The 25,980-nt window shown below is 40.0% G+C and overlaps 1 protein-coding gene across 2 annotated transcripts in view; it reads right to left on the bottom strand.

Moving 5' to 3' along the window:
- Positions 1 to 8,665: 8,665 nt before the first annotated feature.
- The window catches only part of LOC126386795 (putative nuclease HARBI1), a 133,732-nt gene continuing 116,417 nt past the window's right edge, over positions 8,666 to 25,980 (bottom strand). Inside the window, exons 2-9 of one of the 2 annotated variants that reach the window (XM_050039378.1) lie at positions 11,531 to 12,494; positions 11,375 to 11,445; positions 11,211 to 11,291; positions 11,078 to 11,119; positions 9,875 to 11,008; positions 9,685 to 9,800; positions 9,484 to 9,595; positions 8,666 to 9,380 (exon numbers count right to left, since the gene is read on the bottom strand). In XM_050039378.1, the coding sequence (XP_049895335.1) occupies positions 9,010 to 9,380; positions 9,484 to 9,595; positions 9,685 to 9,800; positions 9,875 to 10,346 (1,071 nt within the window). In that variant the 5' untranslated portion in view covers positions 10,347 to 11,008; positions 11,078 to 11,119; positions 11,211 to 11,291; positions 11,375 to 11,445; positions 11,531 to 12,494 and the 3' untranslated portion in view covers positions 8,666 to 9,009. Of the gene's footprint in view, positions 9,381 to 9,483; positions 9,596 to 9,684; positions 9,801 to 9,874; positions 12,495 to 25,980 lie in introns of both variants that reach the window. The other variant, XM_050039377.1, reaches the window with a different exon arrangement.

The raw sequence follows: 25,980 nt of genomic DNA, 5'->3' as shown, positions 1-25,980 counted from the left end.
TCTGGATATATGGGAGGCTGAGTGCACTGTGTGCAAAGCTGGCACATATGATTTTGTGTCTAATAAAGGTGCCAGGGAGCTCAAAGTTGGATTTTCTAATACAAAAGAGGTATTATTTAGAACATTATTTCATATTATTCATTTATTTATTTGTCCAGTAAGACTTGAAAAAATATCTATTATTTTACAAGTTGATTTTTCTAATACAGAAGAGACATTATTTCTATCATTATTTCATTCCAGAGATTTTACATTTATTTTACATTTATATTTATTTTTGTACAATTGAAACTTGTAAAAAGATTATTATTTTAGGCATAATAAAAGCAAGTTGAGTAACCTCTGAGAAGCCTATCTAAATTTCTGTCTTTGAGAGATATTATTTTGTAATATAACTGAATTTTCTATCCATACATATAAACTTTAAATATATTAAAATTATAAGGCATCTTTGAGTAAACTGCGAGTATCATTTAAGTAGGCTATCTCGTGGCCGGGGCGAGTGTCCTCTTTTTTGGAAATCAAAATATGGTCACCCTGAGCTAGCTAGCTAACCATTGTAGAGGCTATTTGCAAGCTAACGCTAGCTACTGGGATGTTTGCTATCAGCCTATGAGCTAACCTTATGTTTCAACTAAAGATTACTAGATTCAAAAATCACATCATGTAACCACTTATGAGTAAAGCTAGAAATCTTCACCTGAAACGTAAGGTTCCCTGCTGAAAAAAGTCAGAGAAACCATTAGGCATATTCTATTGGTTTCTAATGGTTCCTAATGGGGTTTTTTCTAATGGTATTCTACTGGATTTTTCCAGCAGGGTTCACTTGTAGGCTAACAGCAAACATTCAAGTAGCTAAAGTTAGCTAACAAGTAACCTTGTTTGGGATGGGGACAGCTAGCTAGCTAGCTTTAGCATAAAGCGCAGTCCCTCCCTAGTGATTCTGAAGGCTACAACAATTTCTGTTCACTTTTTTTCCTTTTTGGAGCTAACAATCTTGCAAAGACCTTGCAAGATCCCTAGTCTTTTAAATATCCTATTCTGTGATCTCTCTGACTAATTTAAGCACTTTTAAATACATAAAAATCCATCACACTTTACTGAACACCAACAATGAAACACTATGATGAAGCATGCATTATTATAGATGCAACAATTTGTACTTCACTTTACTTAACATATTGATAACTTATGATACTGCATGAACTATTATAGCATTCTGTACATCTTGTACACCTACTATTGTTGATGTGTGTGTGAGGTGAGGTATTCATCATGAGCCCCATCAGTCAGCCTCTAGTTTTTAACTACTCAAGAGCATTCATAGAAACTTGACACTTAATTATAATTCACATCTATAATGTTTTATGACTGATATAGTGCATCGTTAAGCATTATGTGTATTGATGAGTGTAGTCATAGAGCATTATGCATTATAATTCACTGTGAATGCGCTCATAATGCATTATGGATGTGGTCTATGCAACACCAGGTGAGTTTAGTATTATCCCTTTGGTGCTACTGTACATTATGATATTTATACTAAAAGAAAATGCATCTGGCTCTGTCTCCAAACAGGCGACATCAAATTGAATGTCACACTGTAAGGCCTGACTTGATTTTCTGGAGCAACCAATTTCACAGTGTTGCCTGGACTGCCTGTCTCTGCGGTCTTTCATTTGTGAAGGTTATCCAAATAAGACTGAAACGCTTCACGAGCATAGCTTCTGTTTGTGTGTTTGGTGGCTCTCCAGCAAATCAGAGGCCCTCTTTTCTCTTGTCTTCCTTTTATTTCGGAAGCCCAGCAGCGATTGTGTAAATTACCGGGGGTCATGGCAGGTTCAAGGTCAGTCAGAGCTCAGAGGGAGGTCGAATGGAGGAGGTTCAGCCCCATCTCCACAGCACTCAGCCCCTCTGTAGGAGCAGCCACTGTGATTGCAGATAATTACCTCTGCAGTGTGTGATGTTTGGGTGAGGGGTCTACTATGTTTGTGTGTTCCCTGGCTTCTTTCTCAGCTATATTTCCAGTATTTCCTGTTTCTCATTTTCCCTGTTTCACCATCAAAGTATTTGTTATAAGGTCATGTATCATCAGTTAAACACTCACTATGTTTGTCATTTGGCTGCAGTCACTGTCAATACCACCACTGCACACTCTTCAGCTCTAAGCCTCAATTTTCACTGTGCAAAGTTTGAAAATAACTTATCATGGGTGAATGAGTAAGATTTCCATCTCTGTCCCCAAATGACTTCTGATGCTATTAAATAGACTGTTCGTTCAAATTGAATTTTCCTGCAGCATGGTCTTATGAAGTCCCTGATGAGGAGGTGTGTATCTTTCTCCTGCTGCAGTTCTACCTAAGGTACTTTTTTGTTTTTCATGTAGCTATTGATACTTTACAAATGTAGCTGCATTTCAACTGTTCTTTGGGTGCTACTGTATAAAAAAGCCCACAGCTTTATACCAACCTTACAGTGGCTGCTCCTGGAAAAACTGACATTTGGACAATGTCGAGTCTTTTGCACAACGACCATCTTCAGTACAGAAACCCGTCTTTTATAATCTCTGTGTCACTGTGTCACAGTTTGTAAGGCTCTCAGGGTTTTCGGTGAGCTGAGGCATAACGCAAGAGGAGCTGAGGGCGATGGGTGTTTGAAAAGAAAGCTCTCATAGCATTCAGTCGCTAGCATTTACTGCATTTCATAGTGCAGTGGGCACCAGGGGGCTGGAGGAATTAATCCATGGCCCTTTTCATAAAGTTAGTGAATGCCCTGAGTGGCGCTAGGAGAAAAGCACCAGGCCCAGCAGCGTTGGGAACTGATGATCCATGATGCCTTTATGCTATGCTGGTCTGCATCACTATGCCTTCTTCTTCACCCTCTTCATCTGCTGTAGCTGTATCTGCTGAGGGAGAAAACCCCACTGCACTCCATGAATACAGAGAAGCTGCCCAGAAAGCATCTGCTCAAAGACCCTTATACCTCAAAGTTCTTTGTCTTTCTTTCTGTCTGATGTTCACAGCTCACTGATGCATGGTGACAATAAATGATTACAGTGAGGTACATTATCCTCACTGTAAACACTTAACAATGCTTCAGCAATATTTGATATTTGATACAAGTAAACATCTTTGTATCAACCTCCTACCATATGTATAAATTAGCTAAGAAGATATTGGTGTTTCATTAAGCTGTGTTACTCTGTCAACCCTCCCCCACTGTAACTCTCGTCTCCCATTGCTCTGCTGATTTTTATTTCCTTTAGGCTTGCTACATCGAGTTGCTTCAGCCATCTCTTTCTATTTCTCTCTCTTCCACTTTCTCTTTCTGTCTCTCATTCTCTTGAACACAAGTGAACCCACTGCAACCTATTTTTATATCAAAAACACAGCTGAGAGGTCCACAGTGGCTTTATTGCGAATGTGCATTTACCCTAAAAAGAGACACTCCAAATATTTACCATTTTTAGACCCATTGACCCGATCTTGCTGGATTCAGAAAATACACCAAGGCCAGCAACCTTTTCCACGCTGAGAGGCTTACAGTTACAGGAAGACAAAGTGTCCTCCAAAACAAAACGCTCGCCGTTATAGCCTCCACCACAAAATACACAAAGACAAAATACTTCCTTTCACCGTTCGTGCCCATGTGCAGAATTAAGATGATGTTTGATAAGAGTCCTTTGTGGTGTGTTAGGCTCTGTGTAACTAAAGTCTGTACCAGTCAACAGTGCTTCACTCCAGAAGGCTTCACTTATTTTCTAATCCACAGAACACGATTTGAGTTTGGTGGAATTGTTAGCTGACATAAGCCATTTCCTTCATTTCAAAGGGTTTCTAAAGGCTGCAAAGCCCCCAGATCCTCAAATGACCTAAATGCGGGAATGAGGAGAAATGTCAAAGCAGTTGTTCAAATAATGGCAACGAGTTGGATGGGAATGTTTTGTCACCATGTCAGACAACCTTATATACTATGGATAAAATGTATGTTGGATGTTGATACTTACAAAAGTGGCAGCAATAGGGCTGGGTATAGGTACTCGATACCCTTTAAGTAATACCTGTAGTTGATCCGTTTTGTACCAACATCAAGAAAAAAAACGGCCATTTGTTTTTCTCTGAGCCAATTACTGCAATCGTCCTGATTTAATGCAATGTTTAATTCAACCACAACCACAGCGGATACAACCAGCATAGTCTGTGGTATGATGAAGTCAAGCCTGGTGTATTTGACAGAGTTGGTAGTTCAAGATGCCACCGAAATGTTCGAAGTATGGCTATATTACACACATGTGGTTTCGGGTGGCATTTTATGCAATTGAATGCTTCCATACACATGATGGGTATCGAATGAAGTAGAAAATATTGTATCAAATAAAGAACTCTTATTTTCATTCATTTTCACATTACGGGTAGTAATACTGCAGCACGGTCTCATAGAGATACATGACATGGACACTTAGTCATAACAACGTATTATATGATTGGGGGCATGAAATGTGTTAAAATTACATGCTGGCAACATGAAAACCAATTTCACTGCAAAATCAGTGAGGATATTTTGTTATGGTGGACAAACAAATTCAGTAAAATGAGCAGGAAAACCCACGCAGGGTGTGTGGGAGGGGTGCTTGATCGGTCAAACAAACATGGACTTTAAACCAGGAGACCGCTGTTTGTGTTCCATCTGAAAGTCAATGTAGTTATGTAACTTAGGTATTTTACATAACAATGCAAAGTACATACGTTTACATCACTTGCATCCCATAGGTAGTTATTTCAACAAAAACCCAGAATTTTTCTGAAACTTAAGTTGTTGTTTTTTTTTCTCTAACACCTTGTTTTCATGAACGTTTGTGACTGGTGTCTGTAGATCCATAAATATACGGATGATGCCTCTAGTGTCCATACAAGGAAGCACATTTCTTTATGAATGGATAGAAACCTGATAGAAAATTCCTGTAACCATAGGGTTTACCGGGACAAAAACAGGATCTGCCAGGAATGTGGCATGTTTTGTGAAACATCTGATTAAAAAGACGTATAAATGGTTGAACGAGTCATAATGACAATCTGACTGTACATAATATAAAACCATATTTCGGCAGAATAACATTACTCAGATTCACAATGTGTCAAAATTGGATGAACAAGTTATTTTTAATCATATAAACTCACTTTACTAGAGGCAAATAGCAGGCCGAAATATTACAGAGGGGAGGAGTTTCGCAGTCATATGGGATATCATGGAGAATCCCATTGGAATGAATTGAATTGGTTGTCTCGTCTTCATACACTTGAGTGGAAACGAGATGTTAATCTTAAGGGTTTTTCTGCGATTGTTTAACAGCAAAACTGCCACTGTTCATAATAGACTTTACATGGCATTGTTTTCATGTTGGCAGCATGTAATAACACATTTTGTGCCCACCACCACATAATGTATTGTTAAGAGTTTGTGTCCATTTTATATGTTTCCATGAGACTGTTTTGACTATCGGTACTGGTATTGTGATTTTTTAAATGATGCTCAGTCCAAGTCAGTAAAGTTGTTAATGTGACAGTAAATACAAAACTGCCTTTATACCAAAATATGCTACAGCAAAGGCAGTTTTCTTCAAAAATAATTTGCTCTCGCTGGAGGACGAATCAATTAAAAGCCTGTTAAATTCAAACAACACACATCAGTAAACCCCAGTCTGTTTTACTCAATAGTTTTGGCCCCGTGGGGTGAAAAGCGCTCAATAATTGTTACATTTTTCCATTATCACAGAGTCAAATCAAAATTGACAATTAAATTTTCCTAATATACAATGCAAAGACATAATCATGAAATCAGTAAACATGACCTCCCAATGCCTGAGGCACAGCGAGTGAGATAACAGCACTGTTCATTTTAATGATCTCATGCTGCACTTAACTCATTACTCTTATTACTGTGTGCAGGCTGCTGAATCTTCTAGGCTCAGCGGACCTTGTGTGCAGAAACTACAGTAGTTGGGAGCTAATATACAGGATGACATTGAGTAGATTTGCTTTATATTGTAATGTAAATATTTCCAATTGGAAACCTGACCTGTGCTGGTCAGGGCAGATATTATCTCTATCTATTAGACTGTATGATGAAACTGTGACTCACCACAGAGTCTCGTTTGTCTCTGAGCAAACCATCTCCTTAAATCAGAGCAGCCTGAATCTGAATTAGATTAAAACTGTCTTACAGAGTGACTTACGGGTCAGACATGTAGTCAGGCAACAAGTGGCTAATCAGTTCTGACTCAACAAGAGACCATGCTCTTTTCACTCGTAATTATAGGAGCAGTGGTGTCGGTGAGGCACCAAAATATGAGCCATGTCTGACAAATTCTGCAATGACATTTAAAACAGAAGTCATGTCTGGGCCAGTTTATCCTCCGAAGTCTATTTTTAGTTCACTTCATTAGCACTGTGTCTTTCATACACTTCCCTACTGTAAGTCACACCCAGTATGCCAAGATGTCCCTTCAACCCTGAGCAGTAAGAGATAGGCTATGTTCACATTAGAGGGCTTCATGCTCAGTTCCAATTATTTCCCCAGATCTGATCTTTTTACCCAAATATCTAACATCAGTGTGAACGAATCTCTGCCCTGAAATGCCTCACATGCAACCAATAACATCACACGTGTGGTGGAACAACAAAAAACATTATATTTGCAGAGCATACTTTTGGGGGAAAAATGAATTACAGCAGTGCAAACATTCATGATCACTATAGTAGGAGGGTCTGATGATATCCACCCATCTATCCATTTTCTAACCGCTTATCCTCTTTAGGGTTGCGGGGGGGCTGGAGCCTATTCCAGCTAACATTGGGTGAGAGACAGGGTACACCCTGGACAGGTTGCCAGACTATCGCAGGGCTGACATGTAGAAACAGACAACCATTCACACTCACATTCACACCTACGAGTCACCAGTTTAACCTAACCCCAATCTGCATGTCTTTGGGAAGAAGCCGGAGTACCCAGAGAAAACCCACGCTGACACGGGGAACGGAGAACATGCAAACTCCGCACAGAAGGGCTCCCACACCTTCTTGCACCCTCTTGCTGTGAGGCGACAGTGCTAACCACCACACCACCGTGCCACCCCTCTGATGGTGTCATACTGCGTGATAATTAGCTTTTGACTACAGGAAAAACCTAAATAACTGAGCGGAGAAACAGATTCTTGCAAACATAGGTGGCAGATTCTGACCCAGCTGAAGACCTGATTTTAGTGGCCCAAAGTATGGTGGCCAACAAGGACAAACATGCTGCAAATAAACACAACACAAGCACATGAAGAAATACCTTTACCAATTTGATGACACATGCGCAGCATTAGCCAAACTTGCTGCTTGAATCCCACAACACAACCAAAACTGTATCCGAGGGACACTAAAAAGTAATGCACATGGCAGAGTTACTCTGTTACTAGAACAAAGACATTCACCCACATCACGCCTGTGCTAAAGTCACCACACTGGCTTACAGCAATTTTTGGCATTGATTTTAAAATTTCATTTTTCAGTTTTCAGTTTTTAAAGCTTAACATGGTCAGGCACCCCAATATTTCTCTGACATGCATGTGAGCGATGAGCCAGCTTAAGTTAAGTTGAAGGCATTTCTTTTTAGCTATACATTTCAGTAGTCTGGTTAAACTATTTTAACTTTTTATTTTATTTCATTTTATTCTATTTTATTTTACTTTATTTTATTTCATTGGTTTTAACTCAAATGTGCTTTTATTTTTATTGATTTACTGGTTTATGTATTATTTTTATCTTATTCTTTTATTGGTCTATTGATCATATTTTACTTTATTTTTTAGTTATTTTTTTTTTAATTCATATGTATTATCTTCTTTTAATGGTTTACTTTTGGTGTTGTTATTTTATTTAATGTTGACAAATTCTTTATCAGTTCTGAGTCACATGTCTCCATATATTTTATTAGTTATTTTTCGATTTTAATTAATATTTCATGAGGTTTTACTCTTGGTTCACTTTATGGTCAGTTGTAAATTAGGTTTGCTCACTTGCTTGTTTACTCTGCTCTGTTACTAATCAGGGGCCTGTTTCACAAAACCAGGATAAGGGATTAAGCCGGGATATCTTGGTTATCCTGGATCAACTTATCCTTGATCCAGTTTCACAAAAGCAGGATAGGGGGAAGTGGGATATGTTTTGACATAAGTTACCATGGAGATTTATTCTGTGGAGCTNGATATCTTGGTTATCCTGGATCAACTTATCCTTGATCCAGTTTCACAAAAGCAGGATAGGGGGAAGTGGGATATGTTTTGACATAAGTTACCATGGAGATTTATTCTGTGGAGCTAGCCTGCTCCAGACCAGGCTAAGTTCCAGGATTTATTTAATCTCATCCCTTATCTCAGTTAGCAGCTACCACAAATGGAAACTAATATTTATTCCACTTCACACTACACATTCTTATCACATTCAACGAGACCCACTGTCATTATTTAAACATTTGTGATCATTAATTGCAGTCATTTTAGATAAATGATTTTAGTAGAAAATTTAGTTAGACTATCTCTCTCATATATATATATATATATATATATATATATATATATATACACTGTAAATAAATGATTAAAAAAATACACACCATACAGTAACATGATGACATGATGTTCCTTTATTGAATAGGATAAATCAAAGCAAGTAATCCATCAGTTCCTTTCAAAAGTGACGTCACACAGTGCTCTACAAGATAGAAAGCACTGAATCAAAGCATATTATTCATCACAAGAATAAATACACATTCTCAAAGGTCTGTATATAAAACACCCTGCATGTCTGCACACTGGAATAAATGCAGGACAAATCCATACTTAACAAATGAACAAATGTCAGGCCTGTATACACACAGTACACAGCACAATAAGCCAAATTAATATAAAATAACACAAATTCCTCTGCTATTGCAGGCCATATTCAACTTAAATGTGCAGAATGCATTTTAACTGAAATAATTCAAAACGTATTGGTCCCTGATCAGCCGACCACTGTCGTCATCCGGGAAGATGGCCGGATTGTCCCAGTCCACATCTGATGGCACTCTGGGGGCCCTCTCCTTCCTCAGGCAGGCCACATTGTGGAGGACAGCACAGGCCACAGTAATATCGCATGCTCTGTCTGGACTGACCCTCAGATGGTGCAGACACTGGAAGCGTGCCTTCAGGAGGCCAAAGGTCATCTCGATCCGAGCCCTTGTCCTGGCATGGGCATCGTTATATGCCCGCTGTGCTTCCTGAGGGTCTGCGTAGGGTGTGAGGCAAAAAGGCTCGCAGGCATAGCCTCTGTCCCCCAGCAGCACACCAGAGAATTCACCTGTGAATACAAAATGTCATCATCACAGCCTTATCAATAGAGGGACATTCTTGACATAGCCTTGATTTTAAAAGTGGTTATTAATTGAGGTCATGTGGCTCACCTTGTGACAGGCGCCGATAGACTGCAGAGGACCGAAAGATTCGTGAGTCATGGACTGAGCCAGGCCACTTTGCCACAACATTGCTGATCAGGTAGTCAGCATTGCAGACCATCTGAAATTATAAGATGTAGACTATTAAACCATTCAATGCACATCACAAGCAATGTACAATGTTCATTAATGTCATAAAGTCATGTTCACCTGAACATTAATGCTGTGAAAGGATTTCCTGTTCACAAAATCTCCCTCATGGGCACCTGAGGGGGATTTTATTCTGATATGGGTGCAGTCAAGTGCACCAATGACATTGGGGAAACCTGCAACACAAAGCAATAAGTATCCTACTATGACTTAACACTTGTCCTGTAATTTGTACTTACAGTACTCTTACCTGCAATCCTATAAAAATCCTCTTTGATGTCACTGAGTCTTCTGTGTCCAGGGAAGGAGATGAAGACACCTGATAGTGATTTGAGGGCTAGACAGACACTACGCACCACACGGCAAATTGTGGCCTTGGCCAGGTTTTCAGCATCCCCCACTGAGTACAGGAAGCCCCCACTTGCAAAGAAGCGCAAGGCCACACACACCATTTGCTCAACACTCAGCGCATGGCTCCGTGCTGTGTGGTGTTGGATCCTGGGACCCAGCAGTCTGCACAGATATCGGATGCCATCTGCAGAAAACCTATATCTTTCGTGTAGGTGGTCATCAGGGAAGGCCAATGGGTTCGCCCTGTCCCTGAAGACCCTCTCCCGCCTGAAGGCTCTCCTGAGCACAAGAGCTTCTTCATCCACAACCTCTTGCAGGAATGGACACGCCATTGTTTGAGCAGGAAGGAACACACCATTTTGGGCCTTCATATAGGCTATTGGATCGCTAGATTTAATGAGGAACACCTTTGCACTCTCACAAGCTACAAATGGTTATCTAATTATCAGGATACCTATTGCCTTAAAGAATAGATAATTGATTAAAATGCTCCCTGTTTGACCTTCACACTGCTCAACTTCTGCCATAAAGTGTTTTGATATCTGGGAAATAGCATTTCAGGTACATTATGTGCATTTCTTTTTGTCTTAATACAGCCAGTCTTTGGTGTGTGACTTCTAACCAATCAAAGCACTTGGGGCTACCATAGAGATGACACTAGGCATTATGTCAGACTGTGGAATACAATCTGCAATCCCACCTAACTGTGCACAAATTAAACAAGCAAACACCACAGAAGGTCTTTTGATCTTTTATTTAAGATTCTTCTTCTTGAAGCTGGGTGAGGAAAGGAGAATAATAATTAATAGATTGTCTGTGTTACAGTCAGCATACAGTGTACACTGAAGGTGAAACTCACCTCCCGCTCAAGTTTTTTTATTTCAAGGTTCAGTTTCCTCAGTTTCCTCCTTTTAATTTCGGACTCCACGGAGAGGTCTGCCATCTGTCTTCTTTTGTATTCAATGTCCAGATCGGCCAGTTGTATTTGCCGTTTCAGATGTGTGGCATACAGCTGTCTGATAGCTTGTGAGTTCTGTAAACACATAATAATCAGCACAGCAGGAATTTTGCATGATGGGAATGTACTTCCATAAATACTCACTATGTTGCAAGGCTGGCTTTCATCCTGTAGAGCATCTGGGTCCTGTTACAGAAATGACATTTTGTGTGGGCTCCAGATGATGATGACTTCTCACCATTGTAGACTGAATGAGTACTTTCATTTGACATGATACCTCAAACCTTCTTGAATCAAGAGACACAGTCTCCTCATCGACTTCATCTGCTGCTCCTGCTGCTCCACTGGTGCCTTCACCCTATCACATTTAAAAGGGATTCATATTAAAGCAAGCAGATGAGACATGCCAGGCTTACAGTATGACTTTGATGGAGGACTCACTGGATCATCATCCTCTGGTATTGGTGACGCCACTGTTGGAGGCTCCAACAGTGAGATGGTGTTTCCAGATACTGCAAGGTAAAACAGAGTCAGATAGTCCAAATGGATTCAATATGAATGGTTGGTTATGTCCCATGTAAAGATGGAAGAATGTACCTTTAATGAAGAGGGAGGCATCTTCCTGGGAGGGATTTATATTTGAGTCTGTCCCCCCAGGGATCCCCTCTAACACAGGCCTGCCTCTGTTAAGTTCCAGGGCTCTGTCCTCTGCAGGGGTGAGGTCAGCTGGTGGTGACCCACCACCCGTGCCTTGCTTGTGGGTTTTTTTTTTTAACAGCTATAAGTACAGACAATATGTGAGTAGGCACCCTCTGGGTACAATGTACGCACGTGCATAGTATTTGTCAGGTCACTTACCATTCTGCAGGATGTTCTTATATTTGATCTTGACTTGTTGCCAAGTTCGTTTGGGCCCAGTCATGTTTAATCTAAGAATAATAAATTAATTAAGACAAAATAAATAACACACACACACACACATAGATAGTGAATGAAATAACTGAGGAGCAAATATGTAGTTGCATTTACATAATTTCACATCTACAGTCCATTTCACTCGCAGTTTCATAATCAGAGTATAACTACGTTTTTGGGAATGTTAATTAACTATTTGGATTGTAATTGTGATGGATTCAGCAGAGTAGTGAGTGTGTGTTTGTGCAATACATACGCATTCAGGCGGTCTGCAATACTTTGCCATGCTTTCTCTCTTTGTTTGATGGCGGTGGCAGTGTTTCCTTTCTTTTTAATTTGTTCTTTTACCTCTTCGTAGGCCTCCATAATTATGTCCTGCTCCGATGGGGAGAAGTATGCTGCACGTGATGCCATGGTGAATCAGTGAATCTGTGATCAATTACAGGGTCTATTTAAGGAGCCATGTTTTGCAACTTATCCAGGATTAGTTTCACCTGGCTTGATGAATCCGTGTCTACTTATCCTGGCTTGGCGTTTGTGGAACCAATTAAGCCTGAACTCTGTTGTTTTGGATTGGTTGAGCCAGGCTTACTTACTTATCCTGGATGTCTGAATCCTACTTTTGTGAAACGGACCCCAGGTGATTCTCATCACCTGACCTCTCCACCCACTTCCTCAGCTGCTTCCCATCTCTGTTAATCAGCCCAGCAGTATTTATACTGGTTCATATCCACTAGTACTCTGGTTTTGAACTGGAATGACTCCTACAAAACTTCATGTCATTTGTCTTCCTGATTGTTCTGACCAACCTGTGTTTCATTACCACTGAGAGCAATCAGACTGCAGGCAAAAGAAAAAAAAAAGATTTGCAGCATTGCTTAAAAAATATAGAATGTGTCCGCTAAACAGTGAACTTCAGCAGTGAACTTCATGTGATCCAGTATTTCACCTAGTATGAGCTTGTTGTTATGAAGCCAAAAAAGAGGAGTGGGGGACAAAATGAGGTAGACAAAAATAAGGAAAAAGAAGAAGATTAAGGGGTGTGGGCAAGGCCTCTATCATGAGTGCTCATCAGAAGCTGTATGTGAGAGCACCGACCTAATCATGGACATTTTGAGCATCTAACACTTCATTTCCTGCATTCTGGTGAATTTTCATGCACCAATCTATAGTGGAAAAGTCTATTTCTGTCAAAATAAAAGTCCTCTGCTACTTAAATGTTTTGTGCAAATGCTCATGGTCTATTGAGGGGGAGGTATCCATTGCATCCACCCCCCCCAAAACCTACATCTGTGCATCAGACTGGTCGGTTATACATCAGCATACTTAATGCCAATTGCAAAGGAAAGCAGAAAAAAAAATCACTGTGACCCAATCAAGCAGGTTTTGCTTGATTGTCAGGCTGATTCTACTTATGTTATTTGGGTCATGTGACCAGCCCCCATTCCAAAGTTCTCATTAAATTGGGTCCATTACATCCTCCAGAAAGGTCAACACTTCGCCCTAAACACACACCGCTCCCCCCGCCAGTTCTTAACTCACTCATCCATACTCATCCAGACCCTAAGACACGACAACATAGGTCATTTACTGCATGCATGTATTCTGATTAATATCATATGTTATATTAGCATTAGACAACTGGAATATCTGATTCTGCTGCCCTCGAACAAAGCAAACAGTGTCTGATATCTGTGAATCTACTATGTGGCTGTCTGTGAACTGTACCACTTCATGGAGTCTGCTGGAACTGATTCAGTCTCCAGTGGACCAGAGGAATTGGAATAGCCTGACTGCCTGTGACTCACGGAGAGAGAGCGAGAATGGTGACTATGACCTCGAGCCTCCCCTCCATCCATCCCTCACCATTCATCCATCCATTCTTAATGGGATACTCTAACCTGGCTGTTTAACACACATTAACATCAGAGCTCCCCTCAGCTGGAAGTCTGGCTGTAGAGGCTTTTGGCTGTAATGGCTTGTTTGGAGGGCATTATCATATATGTTTGAAACAGTATTTTGTTGATTTGAATCAGATGTAAAATGAGCAGTGTGATATGAATTCTGAATAAATATATGTAGAAATGCATTCTATATGTTTGTATACACTCAGGGATCTTATTCAACGTTACATTCATGTCTTTAACACAGGGTTGCTGACTCTTTTCCAGTGAAAACAACTTGCATCAGTTCCAGAGGTTGGTAAAAGTTGCCAGATGACATTATGCACTCATTTGCACTCCTGCTTCCGATCCAGAGAGCGAGAGCATCGACTTAGCCACAGAAGTTTACTACAAGTGCAAGTAAGCGAGTGGCCCTGCAACCACTGACTGGCTTGGTGCTTTTAGCAGAGGAGCTGTGCACTGCGATTACACTGAGAGGGGTTCATGGGAGTGAAATACAATATGATATATATATTTCTAAATTTTTCTTGATGAACTGAATAAGCCACAAATACTTTTGCGCGATGATTTTTTTGACATGAATTTGCTGAAAAAGTCGTTAAATCTAGCAAGAAGGTTGCCAGGTAGACAACACTATAACAACATGAATTATGACAAACACGTTTATCAGTGCAACCAATACATCTGTCTCACAGTGCACACTGGCCCTTATTTACAAACGTACACCTGGGAGCAGAGCACGGTCTCACTTTGAAGTCGTTGATATCCGGCGCTTGGGCAGTGACTTGTGGTGTCAGCAACCAACGAAGAAAGGCAACCTTTAACATCGGCATGATACATAGGCGGTTCCCATCGGCATCAGGGGGAAATGTATCAGGACAAGGACGAAAGTTAAGGCGGCGAGAGGCCGAGTGGGGCAGGCAGGATTGGTGGTGGATGGGTCCAACAAACACCGACTTTCACCCAAGAGAGCGGCGTTCGCGTCCTGTAAGATTCTAAACCCAAACCCTGTTCTTTTTTCCTAGACCTAACCACGTGTTTGTTAGTTGTTGAAGGGAAAGACATGTCAATTTGCAGTGTTGTACCGATGTAGTGTGAAAGAGACTGTATGTAAACAGTATATTTCCTGTGAAAACTGAAGTGTATCTTGAAAGAGGAGAACTTGACATGGTGTTCCAGAACGTCAACAACCAACACACCCAGGGTACCTTGCACGTCGTATGTGGAAGTGAAAAGTCCATGACCAAAATGTCAATATGTGACGAGGTCGGAGTGAGAATGTGTTGGGATGTATTGTCATTTCCACACAAACCTTGGCATTTATCAATGTAAATGTAAGCAGTGGCCACGATCACGTCTCACGTCAGGTCTCAACTCATGTACGCAAGTCTGATACAGCGTGGACTTGAGGTGCAGCAATCTGGCTGAGTTGGAGAATTGTTATTGGATCATACTGTGTCATTAATATATGCAGGCTATAAGTCGGTTCATATCATGGATGTATGAATTAAATATTCCAACCTCAGCTGGAATTTGATTGTCCACTGCAACACTGTCGACTGCAGCAGTGATTTCTTTCCATACTGCATTTTTTTCAACATCCTTTTCTGTCACTTTTCAGGCTGCCAAATAAAGTCAGTTGGTTAAATTGGACCTGGGACATCAATGTCTCCATTTCTAGCTCAGTGAAGTCTCTCATCTTGGCAGTATTACACCTCTCCATGTCTTAAATTCTACAGTTGAGGCCTCTAAACAGAGAATATATATTGGGGTGGGATATTTAAATAACGACTGTTTTCAGTGGCCATATTTATCAGCATCTGATCATTCCTATGCTGGGGATTAAGATAAGAATGTTTCATGAATCATACACAAACTTTATCATAAGATGGTGTCTGCACTTGAATCTACCGTGGTGTATATGTTAGCTTGATTAATGAGGGTCACTGTAGCTTGTGAAATACAGGCCTAAGTTTCAAAAACGTGATCTGTTCCCCTAGTTGTCATATTTTGACACATGGACAGAAGCCTCTAGCTCAGCCTTTTGCATTGTATCTTGACACAGGGGGTCGGCCATTAAAGTTTAGGCAACAAAACTACATGGTAATTGTTAGGAAAAGATTGTGGTTGGTGCTGACCAGTCTCCTGGGTCAAAGTCTGCTTGCTAGACACATCCACCAAAGTGGACTTTCACGCTCTGTTGCTCTGACCATCTAATAACAATGCAGATGGGTTTTCACTGGAGCTGGTTGAAAGCCAAGTGCATCTCACACAGACGCCAAAGGGTGCATTGTGTGTTCGTATCTAACACCAAGGGCCACTGCCAAAGGGTCATTTTTTCGGTGCCCTAGAAGTGAGACCAGGCTGCGAAAAGGTTTACAGTAACAAACTGTGGAAATTCAATTAATGTGTTGGAAGTAGGCGTGTTTATATTCAAGCATATAGCGGACAAAAGAAAAGTGGAAGCTGAGAATTGAAGTTGCACAGAATGACGTGTATCAGGCTTTATAGTTGCATCAACCAGCTGGCATCTTTACATACACATATTGCTTTTAATGCCAAAAGTTTCATTTCTATCATCTAGAAAAAATGTCATATTAGCATTACACTGAAGAGCTAAAACCCATTTAACATTCCCCTACAAAACACCACAGCCCAGTGCAGGCAATGAGGTAAGACAGTTCCCATGTTTGTTTATCTATTAATGATGAATATACATTTACTGAGGGCAAAATGAAATGAAGTGCTGCTTGACACAGAGTTCATTAATCTGTAACGAGAAACAGTGGGAGCGTGGTTATTGAGAACACGGTTCCCTGCTGTTAAGCTGTTCTGGTTGGCGGGCGTAATGATGTTAGTTTTACATTAACTTGATAATATTCTCTCCCAGAGGCACAACCAAATATGCTTCCATCAGGGAAGATTGTGATGAAACTAATTCTCACTGATGTTGACACTGGGCTCGTTTCTTTCTCCTTTTTTTGAGATTTTGTGTTAGAGTTGCTTTTTTTTTTGCATTTGGCTGCTCAGATACAGATGGACTGCTGTTCCAGCACAATATGTGATCATTCTACTATCACCCACAGCACAGTTTGTCTTAATTGGATACAATACATATGTGCACAACACACATGGTTAGTTGAAGGTCCAGTGTGCAGGCTTTAGGGGGATATATTTGCACAAATGGTATATGCTTTTCATAGCAACGTTTTAATTAGTTTATAATCACCTGAAATTAAGAAGGGTTGTGTTTTTGTTATCGTAGAGGGAGCCGTTTATGGCCCCAGTCACACAAAAAGTGTTTTACTTGCTATAGCTCTGGTTGAGGGTGAGAGGCTGTCAGTAAATAGTTTGTTGGGCACAGGGAAACAGAGATCTGTGTGGGTACATGAGACCCTAAAAAAGAGGGTGGATCATGGGGCGTACCACCAGTTGGTCCAAGAGCATTGCCTCCATGATGGCCGTTTCCAGGCATATTTTAGGATGACTTGGGGGCAGTTTGACAACCTGCTGTCTATCATCTGCCCGTATAGCTCTGGGTATCCAGCAACCACTACCAGCTGTTTCTCCTCCATTGTTTACCAAGTGTAGACTTGTTGTCATGACCACCACAGAAGACCTGCCTCTCAAATCACCCAATTTGACAATGGGGAAAAAAGATGACAAAAAAGAGATGATGTGGGGCAATTTTCCTCAACATGAGAAGTCAGAGTGCTACAGCAAAAACGGCAGGCCCCTAGAGTGCAGAAGAGCGCTGCCTCCGGATTTGGACTGCCCTGCAGCGGTCAGCAGGATTCATCCTCTGGGGACCATGAATGTTGGTACAAAATGTCGGGCAACCCACTCTATAGTTGTTTGTTTAGATATTTCAGTCTAGACCAAAGTGACCAACAGACAGTAATCTCTAGGGACATGCTGCTAGCAGGAAAAAAGGGAAAAGAAAGGTATATTTTAAGTCTCAGACGGCGTAAATATAGACAGTGCAGGCAGTGCGGTTGCACTGGGGCCCATAAGGTGGAGGGGCCCGACTGCCACCTGGAAATATGCCCATGTTCAAAGAAAAACTCACATTAAAACAAAAATGGTGCTATTTTCCACACATGCCCTAAATAAGGCAAACCCATCTCCATCATGGTTTTCTGGTTTTGTAAAACAGTGTCAGTCTATAACAAATTATAAACTTATTCTACATAAACTATTTAAAAAAAACCTATAATTTACCAATAAAAAAACTATCAAGTTAAACTAATATATTTCCTATTTTCTTTTGTAGATTTGTCTTATACAGATATGTAATGATGATTGCTGTGTAATATGTATGTTAATGTGTCCAATATCAAGTATCTGCAAGTGGATGTAATGTAAAAGTGGCAGTAAGCCAAAATATATATACACCTAAAACTGTGTGTGTGTGTGTGTGTGTGCTTCATAACTTGTAACTAGGGCGAAATAGGGCCCCTCATAATAGCGTGCACTGGGGCCCATTGTAACTACCTTACGCCACTGCTGCTCTGCCTTCGGCTAATGTTCCTTCTCCGCTTTGCCATTCCCAGCCCACCTCAGCCATCATTTCCATTTCATTTAAGCCTTCAGTTCCACTTCTTCAAACTACAATAAACCGCCTTCAACCATTCCCCATTTCCTGGTTGTGTTTGCATTTTGGGTACTAAGTTGAACTGCCACGACAGTCAGTCCACATTTGACTTGGTTACAATTGTTCCTGAGGGGAACATGAATGTTTTTACCAAATTCAATGACAATTCATTCAGTAGCAGCAAAGACATTTCTATTAAAATCACAAATGTGAAACTCATTGTGGTGCTAGAGGCAAAGTCAGGGGATCAGCACGGTCAGCAGGATTCATCCTCTGGGGACCATGAATGTTGGTGCAAAATGTCAGGCAACCCACTCTATAGTTGTTTGTTTAGATATTTCAGTCCAGACCAAAGTGACCAACAGACAGTAATCTCTAGGGACATGCTGCTAGCAGGAAAAAAGGGAAAATAATCTCTAGGGACATGCTGCTAGCAGGAAAAAAGGGAAAAGAAAGGTATATTTTAAGTCTCAGACCTGTGGACCAATGAACGATTCATTTAACATACTCTAAAAGGCAAATCTGTTGAGATAAAGTTGCATTTTCATGAGATCATACAGCTTGTGTGCTCCCATTTGTCCCTATGAATTTCAGCCTTGCCTTTATTGAATTTAGATCTTAGAGGTGTTGTTTTGTCTGCGTTTCCTTTTTTCAGCTCATGTTTGATTAATTTCAAACTCTGACTTCCACCACCCATGGGTACAGATACTCTGGTGTATTCAGGGCTGAGCAGAAACCAGCAATTAATCTCTCACTTTCAAAACAAGTCCTTTGTGTATTAAAGAGGCCAGTGGGCCACACACGAACACACACACACACACACACACACACTCACACAAATCCCTGTACTCCTCAGCGAGGTTACCTTCCACAAGCCCAGCACTTAGTAATGTGTGTTATTGTTCCAGAGAGAGACAGGGGCTCCCCTGGTACCCCGGCTGAATGGCCCCCTTTGGTTTATGGCAGGTTGCTGCGCTCTTCTCAGGCTGTATGATTAATGGTTTACTCCCATAAATGTAGGTCACCAATGACAGCGTTATTATAACATTATATGAATAGATGGCCATTATTTATTTAAGGAAAATGAGTTGTCTGTGTGGGAATATTGAGCATGTGGGCAGCAGACCGATCATGCAATTGTCAGGTTGTCACACTGACTCTATAAGTAATTTTTAATGACGCCATATTTTATTATAAGGTGGAAAACAAAAGATAAAAGCCTGTTTGTCTGTGAGGTACATTAATTCACTAACATTAGTTATCACAGATATGTCTTTTTAATGTCTATCTCAATGTCATTCAAGGTCTGCATTGAAAGTTATTAATGAGTATGTGATAATAGCGGTATGGATGTAAAGTCATAGTTATGTCTTTATTGGAGTATAAATCACTTGAATCTAAGAGCTGTTGTGTTTTTTGTTACCATAAAATGAGCCCTTTATATCTTCATATGGAGCTGGTCCTCTTCCACAAAGCCCATCATGTTGTTTCTACAGTAGCCCAAAACAGACAAACCAAACACTGGCTCTAGGGAGGGCTTTTTGCATTCTTACATTACCTGAAAGCTACCATACAGAGGGAAGAACAGAGCGGTGTTTAGTTGGTTGCAATTTGCATCCTCACAGCTAGATGTCACCAAATGCTACACACTGGTCCTTTAAGTCATTAAAGGTAGGTAGGTCGTTCTTATCAGGAGTAAAATAACTGATTATACATCCATTCACGTGTTATAATTTGCTGGTATCAGTGACGTGTTTGACCTGAAAGTACGAGTCTTCTCAGTGAATATATTAAGATGTATACAAAAATATAATTTCAGTTGCACATAACTTTTCTGGGTTGTCTAGATCTATAATTACCATCATTTGACTCCCAAATGCACAGACTTGTTCGATGGGACGTTAATAAGCCAATCACAGTGTTACACATCATCTAAATTGGACTGCAGTAGAGCCACGCCCCCTTTTTCAACAAACATGGCTGACCATGAGGCAAGGAGGAAGCGAAAGACAATTAATCATATTGTTTAAGGACATATAACATGTCAAATAATCATATTAAACATCTTTTACAGCTTTTACTCAGGATTGTGTCACGGGAAAATGAACTGTTTTGATTTGATTTTTTTTAAATTGTACAATCAGCTTATAATACATTTTATTTATTATGTACACAAAATATTTATTTCAGGTTCTCATCTAGGTTTTCATACCGTTTTCTGGAAATATATCAGATATTCTGAGTAGTGATGACCGATAATTTCAGTGATATGAGCTAACTATTCATGAAAAAAAAATCATGTTTTTAGTGGGGAAAAAAAGGTCTCACACTACAATTTATCATCTGTTTTTAACGATAAGGTGATTTCTGGGTAAAGATTCTTCATCCACTGGAATGGACAGACAAAATAACGCATAATAAAATATCCTAAGCAAAAGAAAAACATTACTGCTAATGATTTATGAGTGCATTTAGAGTAGAAATCCACATTACATTTTGTTTGTTTGTTTGTTTATTTGTTTTCAGAACATAATTGGGTTCTGGACAAGTTCATGTCCATTCTACAGTTGTAGCAACTGGTACTTCCCATTTTGTAACAGAATATTGCTGTCAAAATACAGTTGGTCATAAATAAATTCCAGTGACTCCAGTGATCAGGTGATAGCTTAGTTTGAACTTTGCTTGGCTTTCTTGTGTTATAATACAAATGACATTAAAGGTCAGCCCAGAAAAACAGTGGTTCTGCTTGTGCATTTGAGAGAAAAGGGGTGACAGCTTCAAACCAAGAAAAGCAAACTCCAGGCAATTACACACATAAGAGCTGGAGCAATGTGAAATTAATGAGAACAATATTGCATGCTGAGGTGTGCAGCTTGAGAGATGCTCATCAGACTGACAATGATGAGTTTGGTTCCAAGGCTTGCGTCATATATTAGGTTAGCAAACCAATGTGCAACCCACTTTCCAGAAACATCAGCCTGGTCTTAAAAAAAAAAAAAAAAAAAAAAAAATCAGGCTTACAGTACCGTACATAATACCAGTGGTTTTCAATCATGTGCCATTGAGGCTCAAGAGTCTGCTGGCATCCTGGTTTCTATTGCAGGCGACACTATAGCAGCTGATTGCAGTTTCACACTGATTCACAGAGTAAGAGGAGGGCTCTCTGCATGTGGCATTTTTAAATATATTTCCAATTTGTTTTACTTAATTTTTATTTTCTCTATCCAAAAAAGGAAAAGAAAAAGACAGGGTGAAATAACAGAGTGTTCAGCATTAACAACAATTAAATAAAGAAACTGCAAACAGCTTATTCTTCATTATGTGTTGCATGTTTCCATACACGGATAAGATCCAGCACATGATTTTAAGGCTCCCAATACTATGTGTTCATAAACAGATCATTCCTTATTTCCCTAACATTTAACACTTAAACCCTTCTCACTTTCATATTAAAGGCATTTAACAAGCCTGTGACCCAAAATGACGTTTGACCCTCACAAAATCAGAAGGGTTAGTAGCACACAAGTCGATATGCTTTCATCATTCAGATATGGTCAGGGCTTCACATCCTTCCTGCTTTACTTAGGTCATTTTAAGCTGTTTGTGATGTCGATAAGGATCCAAAAAATCTTGATGACCCTTATTTTCCACTCTGACTCTTTGACCTTCCGTGCCCTCTGACCGTGGGAGCTCATGTGGTGGCTGACCTCAGGCCACGCTAACCAACAAACTATTTTGAAAGTATCAAGGCTGGGACATAATTTTAAACCCCTCTGCTGTCTGACTTGCAAGACAGCTGTCACTTCTGGTCTTGTTTGTTTTAAAGGAAGTCTGCCTGCAGAAAGCATATCTCATTGTCCTCTCCTTAAAAATAACAACATATCTAACCAGTGTCCTCAAGTGTTACATCATTAGGGGAAGTTGTGCTTGTCAGACACTGACTCATCACCTGGACATTCAGGGAGAAAGACACCCTGAAGCAAAGCTGTTTGAAGAAGCTTCTTCTAAATATCCAAAAATGTCGATATAGATGTCAATCGTTAGCTGCGATACTGATTTTAAATGGGACACTGACAGGAGGGATGTCATGGGATTTTTGGATCGCAATATTGTTAGTGGAAGAAGTATTGAGACTATTTACTAAAGTAGAAATACAACACTGTAAAAGTGCTTTATCACAAGATCAAGTCCTGCTTTTAAAATCATACTTAAAGCAACACTTTACCCACAAAATGGCCACTTGTTTATAACTTAAACATTCTTGATGAATTGAAGTCATAGGGATCTGTGTTTAACAAAACTATATTAAAACACCCATTTACAAACTCTAACACAGCTCCTGCAGTATAAATTAACTCTCACTGATCAGTTCATATACTCAGCACTTCCCAGACAAACAACGCTTTCCAATGAGGAACTAAAGAAAAAAGCGAAACCTACCCATGCTTTCTTTGAAGCCAGACTCCACTGACACAAAACGTAATTTTACATCACTGAACACAGGAGCTGCTCATCTACTGCTACCACAACAGGTAGTTTGTGTTATTTTGCTAAAGCCTTACTATTGAATGCCCAAAGATTCACAACGAGACGAGTTGAAATAGGCAACTCCTTGCAATGGGCCATTCTGCAATGTTCTAAAAACCTGCCGGTTCACATCAATGCAACTAGATGAGACGGTGTATCATCTCTATGCAACAACTCTGTACATCTGATCTACTTTCCAGCTTTTCAGGCTTATTTTATGGCTGAATATAATTTGCAGTTTCTTAAAATATGAATGAGGATAGTGATAGTGAGATACTGGCTACAGGTGCATTTGTAGTAGTGATGAAATGGTGAAAAACAGGAGCAAAACGAGCATCAGATGGAATGTATTTATGATAAATATGCCACAATAATATAAATAACCAGCGCCAATTAATCAGTCAATGAGAATGTGCACGTGTGTGTGGGGCACATACAGCGAGCAGCAGCAGCAGCGACCCACCGTCTGACACCAACAGACAATGAGAACGGAAACAGAGGGCTGGGTCGGGATGGAGCACGTGCCGCAGCAAGCCAACACACCGTATGTGTGCATTTTGACTTGACCAGCGGACTTCACTTCAAGCCAAGCTGTAGAAACAGGTGATGGGCTTTACGTTCTGTAACCAGCTGCGATTTGACCAGCTGAGTTGCAGGTGACACCATCAGCCAGCCAAAACGGTCTCACACACAAGATGAGAAGTGCGCCTTGATAACTCCATGGAATGCATAAGCAGAGTGCAAATGCACACGCAGGCTCAGGCACCACGCGTCCATTCATGAGCGTTTTTGCAGAAGTGTTTCAGATAGTAAGGTTTTAGTGAAAATGCATGTGTTTGGAAGGTACGTACCTACGACTAGATTCATCAAGAATGCCATTTTTGGATTCTGTTTTCAATGTTGAGGCATACAGGAAGAACGTTTTCTTCACAAATTCAGCATGGGGTGGGTAATTGATGTACATTTTATGGATGAAGTATCCCTTTGAGTAAAACGTTGAGCAGTCTTCTCATTTAAATGTATGTAAATTATGCAGCACACTGGCCCCTGTCAGTGTTATATTATTCTATATTGTACTATTCTCCGATAATAAGCTTGCTGACACTTTAAGTAGCACTTAAATGTTGTAGCTGGTTAAGGTGGCGCTAATTTAGACTCTTCACACGCCTGTCTTATTTGTTCCTATTTTCTTAAACTCTGTTGTTTCCTTCACATGGTGGGGTTTTGTCTCTTGGCAGTAGTGATTAGTGGGACTTTGTTCCCAGTCATTTTTCATGTTGAACTCATGCTGTTCACTTTGGTGTCAAAATAGGTCACAGGTCTTGTTCTAAATGACTAACTACCATGTGGTCTCTGCTCACACATTTTATCCTCTCCTCAGCAGCGTACCTTTATATCGACCCACATCAAACCTCTGAACGTCTCAGAATAATAAAACACGTTGTGCTTTGCTTACAAACCCAACACAGTCTGGCTGAATTGCATAATTCCTCCACTGCATCTTGATATTTTTCTTTACCTTGTTAACACAAGGTCAAAATCACATGTGGATGATCTTGAATCCGTCGTCCTCTTCATTGTTATGATAAACAGTTCATATAAAATATGCTGAGTGCTGCACTGAATGTGACACAGGGGTGCCATTTCAGGATGACAGCACTATTGTTGATGTGGAATAAAGCCATAAAAGGTAATAATTGAGTGTTTCCTTCTTTCTCCGCAGCCAAGATCTGGGCTCAAACTGGTGCACAACAAAACACTATAAATCAAAGTGTCAATCTGTAGAACAAAGATGAATTTGATTGCGCTGTAAGGATCACTGACTCTGCGTGTGTGACAGGAAGGAAGCGGGTGCATTTGTGGGGGAAAGATGGATATGTGTTTATATGTGTGAGAATAGATGGGCTGTCATGTGATATGTTTTGGTCTCTAAATGTATCTGTGTGTATGTAGGTGGGCTGTTTCTCCATGTGTTTGATAAAGGGATTCATATGCATCTCTAGGCTTGTGTTTGATAGATACATAACATGGCTGAAAATACTTGGACACCCATATGTGACTGTTGAACATTTCATTTTCAAGCAATGGGCATTTATATGCTGCTGTGGCAGCCTCCACTCTTCATGGAAGACATGAAATCTTATAGCCTGGCTGCCTCAGCTACAGGAGTGTTAGTGAGGTCAGATGTTTGGTGATAAGGCCGGTTCACAATCAGTAACAGAGTGTTGGTTCGGGGTTGAGATCAGACCTCTGTGCAAATCAGTCGAGATCTTTCAGACCAAATTTTGAAAACTTCCCTAATCTACAACATCTTTACCTCCCTCCTGGAATAGATGACATCACGATGGGTTCTAATAGCCAAAGACTTTTCACATTTCTCATACTTACAGTATGTGCACATGTTAGGGTTGGGAATCTCTCTGTGATAGACGATTCGATACGTATCTAGATACACGGGTTACGATACGATTCAAAAACGATATATTTTTAATACAGAACAATTTGATACGATTCGATACAGTGTAGGAACGATACGATTCGATACGATTCTATGGTTAACATTTGTTGATGTAGACATTAATCATACATTATAAAATAAAGAAGCCAATTCTATAAAAGTGACATTCTTACAGTATTTTCAAATTTGTAAAAGACCACATCCCCAAGCATTTTTGCTGTATGGCACTGGCAAAAATAAAATAAAAAGACAAACAACAACAAAATCACATGTCAAACGTATTTATTTTTAGACATGGACCAAAAAAAGACTTCATCATTTTGTTTGATGGGATCAGTATAAAAATGAGAAGAAGTTTTAAACTTTAAGTGAAGTGAACTTTAAGTAAAATTTAAGTGTTTTAAACCTACTTGTTGTGTTGTTTTTATGGTATTGTCTGTTTTTGTATGTATCTTATATGGACTTGAGTCTGGAATAAAGTTCATCATAACGCTGTACAATATAAACATAAAGCAGAATAAAATAATAACATGCAATGTAGGGGCAGAATTTGACATCTCCTGTTATTAGTTGAAATCATGGACTGTGATGACTAGCAGCTTATCACTGACAGCATGTCAGACTATTTCTCTGTGTTTGCTACACTCTG

This window comes from Epinephelus moara, chromosome 24 (assembly GCF_006386435.1).
Source record: "Epinephelus moara isolate mb chromosome 24, YSFRI_EMoa_1.0, whole genome shotgun sequence".
In the NCBI taxonomy this organism is placed as follows: Eukaryota; Metazoa; Chordata; class Actinopteri; order Perciformes; family Serranidae; genus Epinephelus; species Epinephelus moara.
This window is presented reverse-complemented; position numbering and strand designations above follow the sequence as displayed.